This window comes from Triturus cristatus, chromosome 8 (assembly GCF_964204655.1).
Source record: "Triturus cristatus chromosome 8, aTriCri1.1, whole genome shotgun sequence".
Taxonomy (NCBI): domain Eukaryota; kingdom Metazoa; phylum Chordata; class Amphibia; order Caudata; family Salamandridae; genus Triturus; species Triturus cristatus.
Window position 1 is genome coordinate 394,227,582 of NC_140591.1, and position 22,141 is coordinate 394,249,722.

The window sequence follows — 22,141 nt, forward strand, 5'->3', positions numbered from 1 at the left end:
GCTTGTTTGGCCAAAATGTTGACTTGTTTGGAAATATGCAAATTGCAATTTGCATAGGCAGGTAATGAGAAACTTTGAAAACTTGAACGGCACACTTTGAGTTAAGTGCTACTTTGTGTATAATATTTTATATCTTACAACATTCTTGGCATGCTTGTTTTAAGCGCACTTCGTAGAATGTGCTGCTTTCTTGGAGGTACCAATGTGAATCTTGAAAGTACTCAGCTGACTCCCCCCAGAGGGGATACCTAAATAGGTTTAGGTATATTAAAAAAAATTGTATTTCTTCCCTGGTGACTAGTACATCATGGAACCAAATATATCTATACAAAGGATCCGGATCTGTGCACTTAGTAACATTCATAAGTGGTGATATGCAGAGCGCTTTTGAGTGTTCTGCCAGCCAAACTAGAATTTTGGTGTATTTTTGAAAAAGGTCTGAGGCTTGCACCTGGGTTTTTAATATAGCAGTCTTTTGGCTGTCTATTTCTCTTGGTGTAATTTCTGTAAGTTTTTATTTTTAGAGCTCTTTTTGTAAATATGACTTACAATTAGTATTTACAAATGGTCTGGTTCGAGTACAGTCTGTGGGCTGTCTCTTGCTTTGTCCTAAGTGTTGATTTGTGGGTTAATTTTTGTTGTTGTATGTGGTAGTGGACTGACATGCTTGACAGTACTTGTTTCAGTAAGCAGACTATGTTTTTTGTGTGAGAATGGCTTGCTTTAAACAAGCAGTGTTGTGTATTCTGAGTGTATGACTCCCTTGTTGAAAATGTTTGGAATAAGCTCAATTGCGTTGTTGTTGTTATTCTGTTATGAAAATGTAATTGAAAGAATTACATTTTAAAATTCAAGAAATTAATGTTGTAACATATGCTAAATAGCACATTGGAAGTTAAATAGTGACAAAGTCTGGATGTGCAAATTGTCACAATGGTAAAGATAAATTATAATTCACAATCAATAGGAATACAATAGGCCTCATAGAAAGGAAGAAAACACGAAATTGTGAGCTTTACACACCTAGACTCAATATAAAATGTTACAGCATTCTCCTTAGATACATTGTATTAGATATTAAAAGGAATTCACATTATCTGAGTAATTAGTTGCTGGTGAAATAAAAGCACCTCTTTTCTACAAACATTCAGAACGATAGATATTGACTGGCTTGCAATGCCTGACTTTTAAATAGATTGAACCGTGCTTAAATTTCCTGCACCAGGAAAAGAGCTTTCAAACAGCTGTGTTTAAGCTGTCTCACTGAGGAGAAGCTGTCTGACACACCAAAAGGAGATTAAACTTTTTCAGGACATTACAATACAGTAAAAGGGGCTTTCTCCGGAAAAAGCTTAAGTTGACACCTGCTGGTCGTAAAGAGCACAGCTGAGTAAATAACACATGGCTATTCGAGGTCACAAGCCACACGGAAAAATGTTGGGTCAACTAGATCTTAAGTTAGTGCAAACATGGTTTGAAAGCGTGCATTAAAAACTGCTGATTTTTAAAAGTTAAGAAAAGACAGTTTCATTATTTTGGATAACAGTGAAAGGATTAAAAGTAGGGATTTTCTTTCTTGTTGCCTTTTTAATAAGCACATCTGTGGTTCTGATGTTAAATTACTACTGTTCTTTAAAAAGTGACACAAGCTATTTTAGGTTTAAGTAAAACTTCTGTGTTTAGTGTTATAAATAAATGCATTTAAAGGCAAAAGGGAAGGAATGAGGCTTGCTTTTCATATGTGGAAACATCAAAAGGGTTGGTGATAATTATTTTATTTTTTTAAACGTGACTATATGAAAAAAAATTATTAAAAATAGTTGCACTAAATTGTTTTTTCTTTGTAATGTCGAATAATCATACTGTGAAAAATATAAGCTCCTAGCATCAAAGCTGGATTTAAGTAGCACTTAACAATGTAGGGAGTGAAATTTCACTTTACCCAGGAGTCTAAAAACTCATTTTTAGGTCTCGCCTGAGACAGCGCTTTAGCGCTGCTCTGGCGAGACTTATAGTAAGCACTTTTGGAAGTGCAAACGAGTGCTTTCAGGCCGCCAACTACAGTGCATGTGCTCCGGGCGCGCGCACCATTTGGCAGCCTGAAAGCACTCGTTGTCTTTCACTTTCGCGGCCGCTCGGCCGCTTTGATGTTTGATCACTTTCACTTTCGCGGCCGCACTTTAACAAGCTCTAAAAGCGTATTTTTTTGGCTACGTTTTAGAGAAGAAAATGTTCTTAAGATTAATTTGTAAAGCCTCAAAATAGTTACATCCCACAAAGAAGTAACTTCTTACACGCAGAATTGTAAATTGTGTTTCTGTTGCTGGTTTGTTGTTCATGAACATGCCTCCGGAAACAAATAGCAAACAATCAAGGGAGTATGTTTGGGAAATATCATTTGTAAGTAATACATGCTTTATAAACACATGAACATGTTTTGTTGGCTGCCATAGCATAGCAGATCTGGCCTGGTCAGAAGTGAGTTTTGATGCATTTAAGGAAGTCCCATTACTTCAAGAGTATTCTTACTGTGTTTCACTTCGGATACCAGGCGCCGCCTGTAGTGTGGAAACGCCTCTATCGCGCCGGTAAAACTTATCCAGAAAGAGCGGTCGTGCTTTTTCACACGAAGAGTGAATATTGACGGACGTGTGTAGAGCTAGGTGGCCCCGCCGTGGGAGCGGGTGCACGTCACGGCGCCTGGAATCCCAGCGCTGCACCTTTCATTGCGTGAAGCCGGACAGAAGAGCTCTGTTCCTTGGCCCACATATTTTGTCTAGCTGCAGGGGAAGCTTTGTCCCGGCTGCTCTGACAATAGACTTGAAAGTAAAGCGCGGTGCCCGGGGGTGGGGGCCCGCGCCCATTGTGGCGCACAATGAGCTCGGCTGCCGCATTCCTGGCCCGCTCAGGGCCGGTGGCTTCCACTGACTGACGGCCTCCGTGGCACAGGCGCTGAGCGCGGCCACGGCTTGTGTAGCCGCAGACGAGCGCCGTTTAGAAATGTTTGTTGCATCCGGTGTTTGTCACCGGGAGGCAACAAAACATGGAAACGCACCAGTTTGGAATATGTCAGCAGCGTGCGCATAAGGCAGGCTCGGTAAAAGCGCGCGGACTGGCACAGCACAGGCGCCTTGCGTAACTTGGCTTCTGTGCTGGAAAGGCTTGCGCGAGGTGTTCACACTGGCAGGCAGTCATGCCCCACGGAGTGCTGTCGTGCTTCCCTGAGGTGACTTGTGGAGAATCCACCACTACTTCCAGGGCCCGCAGGGCCTCCCTCGGACCAGAGGGTTCCCTTCAGGTCAGGGACACCTCCGCTGGCGCGACGGCCTATGTGCGTGTCTGACACCAGTTGAGTGTGTTACTGTGGGTCCATGCACTTCAAGGCTCTCCTCGCAGCAGGGCCACTTTGGTCGCTAACCTCTCAAGCATCCTTTGCATTTTCCCTTTTAAAACACACTTGGGAGCAATTCCAAATGATGTTCGTTCGTTCTCGTTCTCGTTCTCGTTCTCTCTCTCTCTCTCTCTCTCTCTCTCTCTCTCTCTCTCCCCTCGCTTCTTCCATGATGACTTTTCTCCATCTTTCTTGCTGTCCCACTGTGCTTTGTCTCTCTCCTCCCCTCTCCCTCCCTCTCTCTTTCTTTCACTCTCTCTCTTTCTCTCCCTTTCTCCCTTTCTCCCTCTCCCTCTCTTTTTCTCTTTCTCTGTCCCCCTCTCTCCCTCTCTCTCCCTCTCTTTCTCTCCCTCTCTCTCCCCTCTCTTTCATTCCCTCTCTCATTATGTTTCTCTTTCTCTCTCTCTATTTCTCTCTCCCACTCTAGCTTTCTTTCCCCCCTCTCTCTTTCCCTCTCTCTCTCCCTTTCTCTCTCCCCCTCTATCTCTCTCCCTTTCTCTTTCTCTCTCTTTCATTCCCTCTCGCTCTACTCTCTCTCTCTCTCCCCCTCTCTCTCTTTCTTTCTTTCTCTATCTCTCTCCCCTCTCTCTTTCTCTCCATCTCTTTCTATCCCTCTCACTTTTTCTGTCCCTCTCTCTCTCCCTCTCTCTCTCCCTCCCCCTCTCTCTTTCTTTCGCTCTTTCTCTCTCTCTCGCACACACACACACACTCTTTTTCCCGAGATCCATATATTTATAACCACATCTTAAACTTATGGTGGTGCGATAGGTGGCACTGCCTCCTTGTGATTGCTCCCTGATGGAAAAAATGCAAAATGTAAAAAATATTCAGTCTCTAATTTGTATTCATGGCTACAAAACCAATGCTTGATTTCCAAAATGTGGTAAACCATACATTGCTAACAACCTTCCTCAAATATGCTTTTTACACAGCATAAAGTGAATATAAACTGCTTTCTTAGCACCACAAAACATATTTTTTTAGGTCTCGCCTAGGCAGCATTAGGGTTAGTAATGCTCATTAAGAAAACATTTATGGTTGTGGTTGAAGCAAAATCAGCTAATAATTTTAAGGATGTTGGATCACCAGCATGTGTCAGATAGCTAAGTTAACAGAAAATACAGAACATGAGTAGATAAACTGGTGGAATAATTTTTGGTTATAAATGGAACGTCGACAGATGAGGCAAGGATGAAAAAGCATGTACCAATGACTGGTAACAACAAGCATTTGCAATGCAATATGTCTCACATTTACGCGAGTTTAAGCTATTAGCATTGAAAATGACAATGCGTTTTATTTATATTTCAAAAACCAAAACATAAATAAAAGGCCTTTTTATTTACAATGCCAATAGCTCATGCTCAGGTAAATGCGAGACCTGTTGCATTGCAAATGCTTGTTAAGGGTGTACCTTATACATTTCTGATCCCCCACCCCTGGGTTATCTAGGGAAGACCCTGGGGGTCCCTAATATGCTAAAACATTTTAGGTTATCTATTTTTCAGTGCCCCTACCACCAAAGTCGAATTTGGGCATCATTTCTTTTTAAAAGCATTTCTGCCACTCAGGGCAGTTTTCAAACTGATCTCAGGCTTCAGTAATGCACACATGCAAGTATAGAACAAGCAGCTGACCTCTAAACTGCTAGAAAGCACACCACACACTGCACACAAATGAAAATAAGTATAAAGAAACCAGCAGAAATTATTATCCTACCTTTAAAATTATTAGACCACAGGTACGGAACAGGACTGCCTTTCAGCTGTAATTCTTCAGAGTTGCTTTGAATTGGAAAGACCGCATGGAATAGCCTTACTGACAGGGGACAACAGGTTTAAGAGTCAAAGGCCAAGGTCTGTTTTTAGAAACTGACCAGCCCTACTGAACGTGAAATTTCCACGCAGGGAGCCACTGTGACAGTCCTGTTTATCACATTGTAGGGTAAAGCACTACAGATCTATTTTTGGTAACATTAGCTAAAGGAAATAGTGCATATTCTTTTGGGAGCACATGGGGATATCACTGTTGTCTTGAGACAAAATACAAGTGTAGGATATATGCAGGTGGGGTTTATCCTATTGAATAACATTATCAAGTGATAGCAGCGTTTGTAGGTCATATGCAGAGAAAAGCTCTGCCATGTATATAGCACTAAAGCTTTTAGTTTAAAGATTACTGTGCAAGACTACAATGAGAAGGCAATGGGATTCAGTTTGCATTCATGCGCCCTCATGTTACACTAGTACAATTGCTAAAGGAATTGGTAGTTGGTTATTAATGTTTTCTAGCTAGCTCAATGTGCTATTTACCTCCTAAAAGTTTGTTTGTGCTAAGCTGCCAAAAATAGGGATAGATAGTGTCGACAGAAGTTAACCTGTTTCAGGTTTCCTACTGTCGAAATGGGGGAAAGGAGGTTAGCTCCTGGGCAAATTAAGGGTAAGCAAATTTATGTTCTCTCTCTTTTTCTCACTCTCTTTTGAGCCTGTCTAAGCTGTCTACGAAACGGTCACGAGACATTTAATTGGCTATTCAGCAATACTGTTTTAAAATTGTTAGAATTAATAAAATGAATAAAAAATACGTCATGTTACTACTGCCCATCCTGTCTGATGAAATTATGAAAGGATGAGTAGTCTAGATTGCTGTTCCCTTATTTGACCTTTAAGGGGAAACTATATGTTATTCTCATGCTACATACAGTTTTGCAAGGGCATTGCTAGTCTTTTATTAGTTAGTCTGTGTAAATAAGCTGACAGCCCTTATTAGAGCTGGTGAATAGGGTTTTTTCCTTTGAAAATGATGTTGCATAGTCCACATCGTGAAAAGTAGAATGCATAAGGTTTATAATGTCAGGAAAGACGCCCATGTGATCCTTCAGCAAACATTTTTGAAGGAAAATATTGTTTTATAGGAGTTTGTTTGTTACAACATGTTCTGCTGGAGAAATTTATGTACCCACTACGTTGAGTTTTTTTTAGTTCTTTATGTAAAAAGAATCCCGGTTAAAATAGCAGTTTTAGATTTTCCCGCTGCGCCTATAACATGAGAGCATGGTCCTAAGTGTACAATGTTAGATAGAAGAAGTGGTTCTTGGGTGCCTTGCTAATGTATGGGGTACCCCAAGACTGAGAAGGTATTCTGAGACTATCATCTCTGTTGATAGATTATTTGTATGCCTGGTCTAAAGACCTTTTGTTCTGTCCACCAATAGATATTTGCTGCCCTACAACCATTGCCAGAGGGGCCCGGACATCAGATCCAGCCTGAGGAGTGAGCACCAGTCCAGCTTGAAGCCAAAGTGAAGGTAACCAGCACAGGCATTGCTGGCAACTAGGACCTCAGTGAAGGTAGAAGGCCGGAAGCACTGGGATGTGAAGTGTGTACCCCTGCCACTGTCTTGGGCGAAAGACGAGGTCACAAATCAGAATGGAGAATTGATCCTTTGTGTTTCCAGTTTTTGTTGCCCAGCTGAGAGAGTCACAGACCGAACAGGATGGCAAGGAGGCTTTTGCTTGAGGTGACCCCTTTTGAAACAAGGGTTGCTTCAGGTACTTCAGCATCACACCCCTGAATCCTGGCTGTGAACTGAATGAAAGTTTACACCTTTGTTTGTTGATCAAGAGATACCTGGGCATACTGGGTGCAATCTGTGGCCCCAACGAAAGAGCAGTGTGCCAGAGGAGCAATACAGGAGTTAGGGAAGGACTTGAGTTCAGGGTACAGGTGCTGTGCCTTTGGTGCCTGTTAGATTAAAGTGAAGAAAACGGGTGCACTGCCTGAGACACTGGACAGGATTAATGAGGGCATTTGCCCCGGAAGGTGATTGCCCTATCCTGAAAGAAGAAGCTTTTCCCTTGAAACTGGGCCGTGATTTTATTTTTTTTTAGTTGCAAGTTGTGCCGCTCCACCGTTGGATGAACTATAGGAGCCTGCCTGTGAGGCTCAAATGGACACAGGGAGAAGACTCCCCTCTGGCTGGTTGTACAGCGGCTTCAATTTCCCAAGGACTTCTTTTTGTTAGCAATGTACCCCTTTGGTCGTCCCATTTTTGAGAAGGAGCAGCCCTTTGCGGCTCCTCGTCCCAATTCCCATGGCCCAGTTTGGTCCTCCTGGTCCCCTCAAGCAAAGATTGTTTTTGTAATGATCCTTGTATTTTCTTTAATATTTGCATTAGTAATGTTTATTCTGCAAGAGAAGTATTTTGCTAAACAATCGATAAATTCTTCTTTGCCCTCTTCCTAAGTATATCAAGTGATACTCTAGCCCTCATAAAAAGAACATTGGAAAAGTCTATTGAAAATGTTTATTAGATATGTGTTCTCCTCATACCTGTGTGTTAATTATGACCCAATGATCTGTTCCCTTTGTACTCCTGCTTATACCTTATATATACCCGCTTAATGAAATGTTTAGGTATGAAAACGCCCACCTAGCAATGGATCAGAATATTAATGAATTTATGAGAATAAATGTGCAAAATATTTCCTATATTCCTTCTAGATCATAATGGATGTCTTCAGCTGATGCTAAAATGGCCATCTGTGGAAAACTAGCTGCAATAGCTGTTAGCATCTGCTGAAGCCATTTTGTTTGTGGCAGCCATTTTAGTTAGCTATGTGCTTTCTCCCTATTCACTGTTGACTGCCCTTGTATTCTGCCTGTGTCATGTGATATAGTTAACTCTTTCAGCACTGAGCCAGAGCCTTGCACATGCTCAGAAGTGTCTGTAGCTGCTCATGCACTTGCCTTAGACTGTAACTGTCAGGCTGTTCTAAATGATGTCAGCAACTCAGTCATTACTTCTCCTACTTGTTGACTGTGCATTTTCTGTATGACCATCTATGTGTGTAACTCTTCTCATGTGTACCTGTACCGCCTCCTTTTGAGCCCCTGTTCTCTGCACTCCTTAGACTGTCTCCTACAGTGGTCTGAGGGTACTGTATGACGCAGTCTCCCTCATGGGAGGTTAATAAATGCATTATTTTTATATTACAGCTTCCGTGCCAATCTCTTCTTTGTTGGTTTAAAGGACCAGGTGTATCAGTGAACCCCTGGAAAGGTTTTTATTTCTTCACATGTGACCTATCTATCCTCTTTTTACATACAACAGATGTTTCCTTAAGTGAGATCTCTGCGTGCACGCTATCAGCAGCCAGCTGTCGACCTTCTACATGTAGCATGGAACTGTCAATGGGTGAGGCCCTTCTGGACTGGAGTGGGAATGGAAATTGTTGAGGTTCTGGTCACCCAATCGTCTTGACCCCTAAAGTGGCCTTCCTGGGGCTGGTGGAGGAACTAGGGGGACCCGTGCTGACCGACTGTTTGTAGGCCTGGCATGCCTACTTGCCAAGCGTGATGTGGCTAGTGTATGGAGGCAGCCTGTGCCACCCTCGAGGGCGGGAACAGGTATGTGCAGCAAGAAAAGCCCACATACAAGGCTCAGGAGTGTTCTCAAAAGCACAATAAATTTCTGGGAGAATGGTGGCTTATCACTGTGACTGTGTAAGCTGAAGGCCTCTGCGCGGGATGAGGTTGTAATTGCTGCTGGTCTGAACAGACATATTGTTTTTTCTTACATCCTTTCTGCAAATTGCGATGTATGGACACTGCTCGCTGTATCTTACATCAATAAAATTGGTTATACAAAAAAATAAATGAGCGTGGTTGTCCCGCCCTCATCAAGGTGCTGCATCAAGTGTTCGGTAACGCCCAAGAGGGTGGATTCAGTGCGGTGTCCAGCCCTAAAGCCCGACTGGGATGAGTGAAGAAAATTCTGAGCCTCCACAAAAAAAGTGAGCTGAACATCAACATATTTTTCTCCAGAATGTTCGGAGAAAATGGGTAGCAGAGGAATTGGGCGAAATTTCGACATATATTGACCGGGTCAAAATTAGCTTTCTTCAAAAGTGGAAGAACTATTGTATGTTTTCACTGCTGGGGTACAAACCCCTGACATAGAGAGGAGTTTAGAATATCAATTATCATTGAATGCTTTAAAAGTCGCAATGTCTAAAAGGGATCATGTCCATAATTTAGATGTAAGACCAGAATTGGTCAAAGTGGCCAGAAAACCTGTATGACTAAGATTCGGAGTATCAGTGTCTACAGCAGTGTCACTCAAATGAGCTACATTCGCATAGTCCTTTGCCAATTGAGAATTAATATTTTCCACTTTTGGATAAAGAAGAGAGCTAGCTCCTCACATTGAGTCTGAGCAAGAGAGGCAAGTTACAAAAGTCTGATGGTTCTTTACCCACTTGAAAAAGTGTCTAAATGCGATTTTGAGGGCTTAAAATTTCATCCGAGTAAAACGCTGCTCGAGCAGATGAACAAAGCCCATGATTTGTTTCAGCGCTGCTCTATAATTGATTTTAGCCTCCTCCATATAGGGCTTTCTACAAAGTTCTTCCAAAACCTTGCATTGTTTTTTCACGTCTCAGTATTTTGTTAAACCAGGGAGACAGCGGATGAAACCGGCCTGAGCATTTTACAGTGGCCAGTAAAATTTCCTTCATGACCTCCATAAGCCAATTGTGAACAAGATCCAGATGCTTGTTTTAAAGCTGGCCTGGTACGCTGAAGTTGCTGATTTAAGGCTGGAATGTTCAACTTAAACCAATTCCTAGACTTAGCCGTGTAGTTAGGTCGAATTGTTAAGGGGCAAATCGAAATTCTAACATAAAAAGGCACGGCAAAGTGGTTAGACCAGAGAAACGGGAGAGGAGAAGCAGTAACCAAGTCTGACACACTGGAAAAAATATGGATCCAGAGATGGCCAGCCACAAGAGTGGGAGCAGAATTACACAAATTCTGATTAATGACACGCAGCTTCTCTATAAAGGGAGAACTCTGATGCACTTAGGGTATTCTAGGTGGAGATTAATATCCCCAAGTAAGGTAAAATTGGCTGATTTTAGTATATGTGGAGCTACTAGGTACGGAAAAGAAGTACACCAATTTCCAGCATACCCTGGGGGATGATACATCAAAGCCCCTAATTGGGTGAATCTGTGTGTGAGCGAGAGTGTGAAAAGCAGAGCTTCACAGGCAGGAATAGGGAATTCTTCAATTTTACACTGAAAATCATTATTAAAGATGATAGCAATCCTCCCACCTATCCTCTCTTGTCTATCTTTCCCAACTATAGACAAGTTGAGGAGTGGTCCTCAATTACATCAGGTGAAGATCCCTTATGCAGCCAAGTCTCTGTAAGGAACAGGGCATCAGCATTGTGATTCCATAGAAAATTAAATAGATGTTGATGTTTCAAAAAAGACCGTCAATTCATGCTAAAAAAGTAAATTTCCTGCCATGATCGGAAATGTTAAACGTCCGTTCTAGTCATTACGTCAGGGCCATTTGCAGAGGGTTGATCCATACATAATAGCCATTACAAATTTGCAGAGGTTAGGCAAGAAAAATTACAGCCACTACAAATTAATGGACTCAACCATAGATCATAAACGTGGCAGTTATTATGGCAGGCAGGTTGCAGTGCCTTTAACTGATCTGCAGTATACAGCTGCCTCTTCGATTGAGTGGGACCAGGGTTCCTGGCTCTGGCCGGCTGCAGACAGGAGCAGACAGGCTTGCCTTAGGCGCGCCAGCTGCATGCGTCCTCTCCCCAGCCATCCTAAATAGGGCCGTAGTACTTGGAGATAGACAGCTAACAGCAGAGGTTGGTGGCACCACCAAAATGCCCGCCAAGGCGAGGAAAAAGCACTTGAACACATGCTTTCCTACAGCCCCAAAGGTTAAAAACATAATAGGCCCCAAGTCCCCCCCAAATGACACTACGTTTTGAGTTAAAAACGATTTGTGAGAATAGTTTTCAAAACAATGCCCACAATGGAGGTAGTGATGCCCAGAGCGAGCCCCTAACTACAATAGGCATCTAGCCTACGAGGTTTATCAGCAAATCCAAACACATGCAGTTTCACAGAAAAACATGTTAGAAAAAATAAACTTACTTGGAGCAATAGTTGCATGCGAGCGGCACGGAGGAATTGGATAGGGAACGGGTCGATGTGGATTGTATGTCGAGGGAGCCTAATACAAAATAGAAAGTTACATCAATGATGAAAATAAATTAAGATATTAGAATAAATAACAGGTGCGGTAGTCAATAACTAATAGCTGCAAGGGTCTATTACGAGACCAAACAAAAAATTATACTGGTATATGAATCACAGACAGAATTTATCTCAAGTAAGGTGTTTCTATGCGTTTATCATATTTCAAAAGGAAGGAAATGGAACAGGCATATTTACTTATTTTCAATCTAAATTTTCCTGATATTCTTGTGTTTAGTTTCACATAAGTGAGGGATCATAAAAAGGATGTTCAAATATCAATATACTGAGGAGATATCCCATAGCATCGTGATGACTTCTCTATTTGGGTACTCTCTCATTTATCCAGGGTGCAAACTAAGCTGGGATACATTTGAGGATTTTGGATGGATTATGGAGTAAAACATTTTACAATCTTGTTCATAATTTAAATCTCCACAATACAGTCCCCGTCTTTAATTTTTTTGGCATGAAGTTTATTTAGGTGTGAGGACTTTGCTTTTTGTTTTTTCAATAGACGGACAACGCATCTTTCAAGTATACTCTTCATGAAAGCATCCGGAGGAGTGAAGGCCATTTGTAACCTCTGAAAACGTCAAAATAGTAGCACACACTCCAGAATGGCATGATCTTTGCTGAATAAGTAATGAAATTCCAATAGGGACCAATCGAAGGAGGATTCTGGTCTATCATATGGATAAACTGTATTACACTTCTAAACTGCTTCACAAATATTTCCATACCAAGGCAGTTGGTATCCTTTTTGCCAAAATATGGAGAGGCACAGTTGAACAAGTAAGAGTGGAATGCCTAGATTTAGGAAAAGAAAAAACTGGACAGCAATAGAAAAAAAAACTTAGTGGGTGGAGGGAAACAACATAGAGACTTGGAAATACAGATTGTGGGCTGAACAAGCAGCAGGAGGAGGATGGGGGAAGCAACATTGGTGGTGCAGGTCATGGGAAACAACATAACTGGCATGGGGATGGAAGCAATCCAAGAGAGAGTAACGTGGAGTAGGGGGAAAACAAACTGACGATGCAGCGCAACACAGAGCTGTGGGAAGAATCAAGAAAGCAAGATCGAAATGCAGGGGAAGAAGCACAGGACAGTGAGTACATTATGGAGGCAGATTAGTGGAGAAGCACACAGTCAAACAAAAGAGCCACATGAGCGTAGAGGAGGGAGAAGTACATAAGGGAGAAAGATGGAAAACACTCTTGAGGAGGGCTTAAACAAAAAAGAAAAAGAAGAAGAGCCTAAGACATGGAAAGACACAAGTACTGAGCCCATGCTCAGTAGGAGGAACACATGCATGAAGAGAAAGTAAAGCCCACAAAAGCTAACAAATAAGAAGAAGCAAATGATTGACAATGAAGCCAACCAACAGTAAGCAATGGGTGAGCTCTAGGACTACTGACAATATGACAACACATCTCATAATAGACCGCATATTGGTTGGGACAAGAAAATACCAACTTTCTAAAAGTAGCATTTTCAGAATTGTGCCTTGAAATCCGACCTTACCACTAAAAAGGCTTTTAAATGACAATTCTTTAGGCACCAAACATGACATTTCTACCTTTTTCCAAGAAAATGTTTTCACTTATTAAATATACCAGGGTAAGCAATGCTGTCCTAATGGAGCGGTAGGCCCGACTGTAGTTAAAAACTAATGTAGGAGTTTTTCACTACAAGAATATGTAAAACTTAAAAGTACATGTCCAACTTGTTGAATGCGATGCAACCTGCCCTATGAGACGTTTAGGGCCTAACTCAGACTTCTATGTATTAACAAGCATTGGCAAAGACAATAGATCTCGCCTATGTGAGAGCAGTTGGCTTTGGCAATGTTTTTAGCCATGTTGTGCAAAATGTGGCATCTTATTCAGCATGGCTAAAAGTTAGTGGGGTAGACAGAGGAGAAGTGGAGTGGGGTAGATTGCAGTGGAGTGGGGTGAATTGGAGTGGGGTAGATGGGGGTATACTGGAGAGGACTGGGAAAGCCGGGCATGCGGTGGATTGAGGTAGAGTGGAGTGTGGTAGATTGGAGTAGGGTAGATTCAGGTGGAGCGGAGTGAGGTAGATTTGTGTGGGATAGATGGGGGTAGATTCGGGTAGGGTAGAGTGGGGTACACTGTAGTGGAGTGAGGTAGATTGGAGTAGGGAGGGGTAGATTGGATTGGAGTGGGGTAACACAGAATGTAGTGGGGTAGATTGGAATGGAGTGTGGTAGATTGGGTCGGATTGGAGTGGAGTGGTGTTGACTGGGATAGAGTGGGGTGTATTGGAGTGAGTTGGATTGGAGTGGGGTGGATTGGAGTGGGGTAGACTGGGGTGGAGTGGGATGGATTGGAGAGGAGTCAGGCAGACTGGAGAGGAGTAGGGTAGATTAGGCTAGAGTGGAGTGAGTTGAACTGGAGTGGAGAGAGGTAGACTGGAGTGGATTGGGGTACACTGGGATGGAGTGGGGTATATTGGGCTACATTCAAGTGGAGTAGATTGGAATGGGATAGACTGGGGTGGAGTAGATTGGAATGGGTTAGAGTAGGATCGATGGGTGTATCGGAGTAGGGTAGACTGTGCTAGAGTGGAGTGGGGTAGATTGGACTGAGGTAGATTGGATTGGGGTCGATTAGGCTAGAGTGGAGTGGGCAGAATGGAGTGCAGTGAGGACGACTGAAGTAGAGTGGATTTGGGTAGATTGGAGTGGTGTACACTGGAGTGGAGAGCAGTGGGGTAGATTGGAGTGATTTAGGGTACATTGGATTGGGTGGATTAGGGTAGAATGAGGTGGACTGAGTTGAAGTGGGGGAGAATGTGTGGATTGGGGTAGATTGGGGTGGGGAGTGGAAAGGGGCAGATTGGAGTAGATTGGGTCAGACTGGTGTAAATTGGTATAGAATTGGGGTAGACTGGAGTGGAGTGGAGTAGACTAGAGTGGAGTTAGGTAGATCGGAGTGGATTGGGTTAGAGTGGAGTGGGGTAGAATATAGTGGGGTGGAGTGCAGTAGATTAGAGTGGAGGTGGGTTAAATTGGAGTAGAATGGTAGATTGGAGTGGGGTAGATTGAGGTGGAGTAGGGTAGACTTAACTGGACTGGGGTTGAGAGTGTGGATTGGGGTAGATAGGAGTGGAGTGGGGTAGACAGGTAGATTGGAGTGGGGTTGCTCGGGGTGTAGAGTGGGGTAGGGGTGTAGATCAGAGTGGAGTGGGGTGGATTGGGGTAGAGTGGTGTGGGGTAGATTGGGGTAGAGTGGGGTATAGCGGAGTGGAGTATATTTGGTTAGTGTTGGGTAGACTGCAATGGAATGGTGTAAACTGGAGTGGGGGAGATTGGGTTAGAGTAGATTGGTGTGGGGCGGGAAGACGAGTGGAATGGGATAGACTTGGGTAGATTGGAATGGGGTAGACTTGGGTTTGGTATATTAGGGGGGTAGACTCTTGTTGGGTAGATTGGAGGAGGGTAGAGTGGGGTGGGGCAGAGTGGAATGTGGTGGATTGGGGCAGATTGAGTTGAATTGGAGTGGGGTAGCTTAGAAAGGAGTGTGGCATATTGGCTCAGCTTGGAGTGGAGAGATGTAGATTGGGATAAAGTGGGGTGGATTGGGTTAGAGTGGGTGGATAAGGGCAGAGTGGGGTTGAGTGGGGAAGATTGGCGAGGGAAAGAATGAGGTGGAGTGGGGTAAATTAGAGTGGAGTGGGGTAGACTCGATGGAGGGGAGTGGGATATATTGGAGTGGAGTAGAGTAAAATAGACTGGGTGGATTGGAGCAGAGTGGAGTGGGGTAGACTGGCATGGAGTGGGGTAGATTGGAATGGGGTATATTAGGCTAGAGTGGAGTGAGGTAGACTGGAGTGGAGTGAAGTGGGGTAGACTGGAGTGGAGTGCAGTGGGGTAGATTAGGTGGAGTGGAGTAGGGTAGATTGGATAGGTGTGGACTGGTGGGATTTGGGTAGATTGAGGTGGAGTGGGGTAGATTGGAGTGGAGTATATTGGAGTGAGGTGGGTATATTAGAGTGGGGTAGAGTGGAGGGTAGTGAGGTAAATTGCAGTGGGGTAGATGGAATTGGGGTGGATTAGGGTGGATTGGAGTGTGTTAGATTAGGTCAGAGTGGAGTGGTATAGATTGGGATAGAGTAGGGTGTACTGAGGTAGAGTGGAGTGGGGTAGATTCTACTTGAGCGGGGTCGGGTAGAGTGGAGTGCGGTAGACTGGGCTAGATTGGAGTGTGGTAGATTGGGGGGAGCGAAGTGAGGTAGATTGGGGTGGATTGGAGTGATGTAGGTAGATTGGAGTGGACTGGGGTAGATTGGAGTGGGTAGATTCTAGTGGAGTAAGGTTGGCTAAAGTGGAGTGGGGTAGATCGAAGCAGTGTGGGGTGGGGTAGAGTGAAGGGTGGGGTGGAGTGGTATGGATTGGGATATATTGGAGAGGAGTGGTGCAGTTGGAGTGGGGTGGGGTAGACTAGGGTAGATTTAGGTGAGGTAGATTGGGGTGGACTGGGGTTGGAGTGAGGTAGATTGGGATGAAGTTGGGCGGAGGGCTAGATTGGAGTGGGGTGAATTGGAATGGAGTGGGATGCACCGGGGTAGACTGAAGTGGAGAGGGGTGGGGTGGAGTGTGGTATGTTGATGTGGGGTGGACTGGGGTAAGGTAGACTGAGGGGGGGAATTGGGGTGGAGTGGGGATGAAAGGAATGGAGTCAGCTGGAGTGGGGTAGAGTGGAGTAGGGTAGACTGGGGTACAGTCGAATGGGGTAGATTGGAGTGGATTGTAATAGAGTGGAGCTGAGTGGGGTAGATGGGAGTGTAGTTGGGTAGACTGGGTCCGATTGGAATTGAGTGGTATAGATGGGTATAGAGTGGGGTAGAGTGGGTTGTGCTGGGGTAGACTGGAGTGAGGTAAACTGAAGTGGAGTGGTTTGGGGTAGAGTGGAGTGGGGTAGAGTGAAGAGGGAGAGAGTAGAGGGTAGGGTGGAGTGGGGGAGAGTGGTGGAGTGGGGGAAAGTGAAGGGTGGGGTGAGGAGAGTGGAGTAGATGGGGTAGATTTGACCATGGTAGATTTGAGTGGGGTGGAGTGGAGAGGGGTAGCTTGGGGTAGACTTGAGTGGGGTACAGTGGGTCTGAGTCTGTGGATTGGGGTAGATAGGAGTGGAGTGAGTAGGTTAGAGTGAGGTGGGGTAGATTGTGGTGTATTGAGTGGAGTAGGGTAGAGAGTTAGGATGATGTGTGGTAGATTGGGCAAGATTGAAGTGGCATGGGGTAGATTTGGATGGAGTGAGGCAGGCAGGAGTGGAGTGGACTGAGGTGTGGTAGGCTCGATTGGGGTGGCTTGGGGTGTATTGGGGTAAAATGGATTGGGGTGGAGTGGGATAGATTGGGGTGCACTGAATTGGGGTACATTAGGGTGGATTGAAGTGAAGCGAGGCAGATTGGAGTGGGGGTAGATTGTGGTATATTGGAGTGGAGAGGGGTGGGCTGGAGTGGAGTGGATTAGTCTGCAGCAGAGTAGGGTAGATTGGAGTGTAATGGGGTCGGATGGAATGGCGTAGACTGGAATGGAGTGTGGTACATTGGAGCAGAATGAAGTGGTGTATATTGGGATAGAGTTGAGTGGATTGGGGTAGATTGGAATGGAGTGGAATGGGGTAGACTGTAGTGGAGTGGAATCGGGGTGGAGTGGGATAGATTGGAGTGGGGTGGATTTTGATGGACTGGAGTGGGGCAGATTGGGGTGGAGTGGGGTAGATTGGAGAAAGTAGACTGGGCTGGATTGGAAAGGAGTGCGGTAGATTGGAGTGGGGTGGAATAGACTGGAGTAGGGTAGATTAGAGTGAAGTGGGGTAGATTGGAGTACTGTACATTGGAGTGGGGTAGACCGGAGTGGAGTGGGATAGAATGGAGTAGGGAAGGGTGGAGTACGTTGGAGCAGGGTGGGTTAGGGTAGACTGGGATGGAGTGTGGTAGATTGGAGTGGATTGGCATAGATTGTAGTGGGGTAGATTGGAGTTGGGTACATTGGAATGAAGTGGGGTAGAATGGAGCGGAGTAGGGTAGAGTGGAGTGGAGGTAAGAGTGGGATGGGGTAGAGTGGGGTAGATTGGATCATTGGAGGGGAGTTGGGTAGATTGGATAGGAGTGTGGTGGATTGGGGTAGACTGATGGAGACTGGAATGGGGTAGACTGGGGAAGACTGGAATGGGGTAAACTGGGGTGGAGTGAGGCAGATTGGAGTGGAGTTGAGTGGGCTAGATGGGTAGATTGGAGTTGGATGGGTTGACTGGAGTGCGGTATATTGGGGCATTTGTCGGTCGTACCTTCCAAGAACTGCTAAAGAGTTGGCTGCCCTGACTGTTAGTCCTGACATTGAGGAAAAATCTTTCCCACCATTGTCAAGACACCTACCCTGTTTATCTGGAGGCGCTGAGATAGGGGCCGAAGTGTTCTTGGAGTTGCGCTGGGCCGCTTCTGTGACAGCAGAATTCTGTTTAGATTGCCCAGTAAGACATGCAGGAACATCCTCAGTAGTCTTGTATTTCTTGTCAAGATGCTGTTACACTGACACCACCGAAGCTGGGGTCTTCATCACCTTAATGCCTTCTTCCAAAATATAATCAATAACTGGCATAGCTCTAACATTTTTACGAAACGGCTTCTTAAAGCGATACTGAAAACAGTCTGTTTGCTTTGTAGGCATTGGGAGATCGAACCTCTTTGCAGCTCTTGAGCAGGTTTTGAAATCCACCAATATCCTCTAGAGGAGATTCAGCCGGAGGCGGCATTGAAGATGAGCGGTGTGGCATCATGTAATCTTCCCATTCAGTATGAGTGTCCCGCAGCTAACCCTCTTCCATGTCATCTTCTGAGGGTGTTGGATCATGGAGGGGAGCTTTTTGCTGGGTACGTGGAATTGGCGTAAACAATAGTGGTCATGGAGGCAGTGATGGTGAAGGGTCCCTTGGTGGCAACCTTGTTGGTGGAGATGGAGGCCTGGTGGCAGGCGTTGGTGGAGGGAAGCACCGACGATAGTCACTATTTCCTCTTGATACTGTTGATGGTAATGCTTTTCAGGAGTGTAATAAGTTTGCTCATAAAACTCATCCTTATTATCCTCTGGTTGACAACTGACATGCAACTCGGAGGTGCTGCGTGTCACGCCAAAGGGGCCCTCTTCACCGGACTCATCCAACCGATGTGTTGGGTAGTCGACCGTGGAGTCTTCGTCGACCGTGGAGTCATTGACGGTAATAACGCTGTTTATTTATTTATTTAGCGCACTACTGCCCAAGGGCGTCTAGGCGCTTGCAGCTCAACATAAAGACCAGCCAACCATCCGGATGTTTACGAGATGTTATTGGGTGTACAGCCAGGTTTTTAGTTTCTTCCTAAAGGAGCGCAGATCAGGTGAGTTTGTTTTAGCACCTTTGGCATCTCATTCCACCATCTGGATGCGACACATAGGAAGCTTTTATCACCCCATCTAAGCAGGTGGAGCTTGGGTTCTTTCACAAGCTTCAATGAGGCAGACCGAAGTGTGCGTGCTGGCAGATGCCATTGGAAGCGGTCTGCTAAGTAGACAAGGCCAAGGTTATGTACAGCTTTGTAGGCGATGCAGAGAGTCTTAAACTTAATTTGTTTCGCCACAGGCAACCAATGCGAGGTGTCGAGAGCCTGTCTGGCTGATGAAAATTTGGCTAGGCCAAAGAGCAGCCGGGCTGCTGAGTTTTTGAGTACCTGTAGTTTTATCACTACCAATTTGTTTGCTCCAACCAATAACCCATTACAGTAATCGAGTTTTGATAAAATTAGAGTTGCTACCACTGTTTTCTGTAATGCCGGTGCGATAAATGGAAGAATTTTCCTCAGGATTTTTATAGTGAGAGAGATTGACGAGGAGATCATCTTTGCATGATGTGAAAAGGATAAGGAGGTGTCAATAATGCCTTGGTGACTGGAGAAGGAGGGATCCCCAGCTCCAAGGGCCACCATTCTGGAGACCAAAAAGATGTGTGTCTGCCGAAGAGTACAACATCCGTTTTATTTGAGTTCAGTTTGAGGCAATTATCTGCCATCCAGACACCTACATCTCTCATTCATTCTTTGCAGTTGTGGGCTGTGTTGTGATTTTTGCTCGCAATGGAAACAATCTGGGTATTATCTGCACATGATACTAAGTCGAAGCCGTGGGTTTTAATCAAGCGGGCCAGGGGTGCAACGTAGATATTAAACAGGGTAGGGCTCAAAGAAGAGCCCTGTGACACCCCACATAGAAGCTTGAAACATTGATATTTAAAGCCTTGTACTTCGACAAACTGTTCTCGATCTGACAGAAAGGACTAAGGAGAGCAAGAGCTGGGCCTACTATCCCAAGCCTCTTGAAGCCGCTTTAATAGGGTACCGTGATCTACCGTATCAAAGGCGGCTGACAGATCTAATAATATCAATGCTGCCGAACCTCCGTTGTCAACCGCATGTCTTATTTCCTCAGTTGCGGTGATTAAGGCCATTTCGGTGTTGTGCTTAATTCTAAAGCCATATTCAGTGGAGTGTAAAACATGATTGATCTCAATGAAGTGTGCTAGTTCTTGATTCATGTGTTTCTCCAAACTTTTTGCTGGCAGAGGTAGGTGGGAGATAGGGCAGTAGTTCCCTGGGTCTGATTTATCTAGACTGGGCTTTTTTAGCTGGGGTAGAATGGAGGTTTTTTTTCTCCACATTTTAGGAATCATTCCTGATTCAATGGTGGTGTTAAGTACCTCCAGGAGTGGGCCTGCAACTGTTTCCACTATCATGTGGATTACTTTGGGAGAACAAGGATCCAACGGTGAGCCTGATTTAGTTGCCAAGAGAAGTTTTACAATTTGATCATACGAAATTTTTGCGAATTTGGAAAATTGGAATGGATCAGATTCTGAATATGAGTTGAGCGGTGGTGCAGCTGTGATCAGGATATCTGTTGGCTTTGACTGGTAGCCGAACTTAAGGCAAAGGTATTATAGGTAACAGACACTTTATCGCAAAAAGAGGATGCTAGGCTATCGCAAAATGCTTTATCTATGGTCCTCTGATTGGAGTCCTGCCGGCGGCTTAATTTCAGCACCGTCTCGAATAGCTCTTTCAAGCTATTCTTTGCTCCTTCAATTTTTGCTGAGAAGTAACTGGTTTTAGTATTTTGAATTACTTCTTTGTATTGGGCTAGTTTTATTTTATATAGTTCTTTCTCCCTTGGATCATAGTGTTGACGCCAACACCTTTCTTGACGGTGGCAAAGCCTTCTTAATAATCTGAGTTCCTTAGAGAACCAAGGTTCGGTGGTTGCGGTTCTGCTGATTTTCCCTGCTCTCTGGGGATGGTGGCTTGTACCGCTGCAGTGATCCAATCGTGATACTTTCATGCAGCTGCCTCTGAATCACAAGAAAGGCAGGGTTTATTCTGATTCAAATGTGAGGAGAAGACTGTTTTATCTATACGCTGCCATAAATATCTTTTTTGATTTCTAGCTACGTAATGCTTAGGACCTGTTAAAGGAGGCAGACTAAGATTTAGCATGACTGCTAGGTGGTCAGAGCAATTAAGTCGTAAATTGTTCTTATGTTTTAAGAAAGGGCAGTCCGTAAAGACAGCGTCCAAAAGGTGTCCAGCTCTGTGAGTGGTTCCTTTCACAATCTGCTCTAGTCCTGCGCTAGTTGCCTGGTCTATGAGGGCCAAAGAATCATTATTAGAACAATTATCTAGGTGAATACTAAAATCGCCTAGAATAGTGTAGTCTTGAGTATTCACCCTGTGTTCAAGGAACTGGACCATTGATTGCAAAAAATTAGTTCTTGGTCCTGGTGGACGGTACACTAGTAAACCGTTAAAGGAACATAAATGATTGACTGTAATTTTGAATGAAAGCGCCTTTGACTCTGCATCTGTGCGAATGTTTTTAAAAGATGCTTTTAAGTGGTCTCTATAAATTATCGCCAAACCTCCTCCTTTTTTCTGCACCCGATCCTCCCTGGCTATCACTAGCTCAGGCCCTGAGCTTTCATCCGCCCACGTTTCCACAACAAAGATAAGGTCAAGGGCGTGAGAGTCCACAAACTGTCCAAATTCATGTTTATGCTTAATTAAAGATCGTGCATTTAGTAAAGCACATGACAATTCTTGGGCATATTCTCTTTTCTTTGCAGCACACTGTTGACAAGAGTGCAATAGACGGTGGTGCCTCCACCGGGAGATGACTATCTTCGGCTTTGACGGTACTGGTGCTTAGTTCATCAACGATAAGGTTGTAATTGAGGGCGAGGATGCCATCAAGAATGTAGCAAGAGTGGAAGTAATGAAGGCGGTGGACGCCTTCGCTGTCAACGGTGTGGATAACCATTTTCTAGTCGACTGTGAGACACTCATTGACGATCTGTCCGTCTACGGAGTAGAAGAAGGTTTCTTGAAGGAGTGACTGACCTGTAGTAGATGTGTAGGAAGCTCAGAAGTCGATTTAAAATATGCTTTTGAAGACAGTTTTTTCTCTGGTTGACAAGAAGGCTCTTTTCTCTCATGTGTGCATTCTGAGTGAGAAACAGAGGATTTTTTAGAGCTTTTTTTGGGCGTCTCTAGAGAGGAATGAGAATGGGAAGAGTCCCTCTCTATGTTTTGTGATTTTCTGGAAGAAGATGATGATTCTTCA

General features: G+C 44.4%; 1 protein-coding gene across 2 annotated transcripts in view; it reads right to left on the reverse strand.

Annotated features, from left to right (window-relative positions):
* The window catches only part of PROSER1 (proline and serine rich 1), a 269,213-nt gene that overhangs the window by 128,507 nt on the left and 118,565 nt on the right, over nt 1–22,141 (reverse strand). For both annotated transcript variants that reach the window (XM_085621763.1, XM_085621762.1), the window contains exon 8: nt 11,365–11,443. In XM_085621763.1, the coding sequence (XP_085477889.1) occupies nt 11,365–11,443 (79 nt within the window). The remainder of the gene's footprint in view (nt 1–11,364; nt 11,444–22,141) is intronic.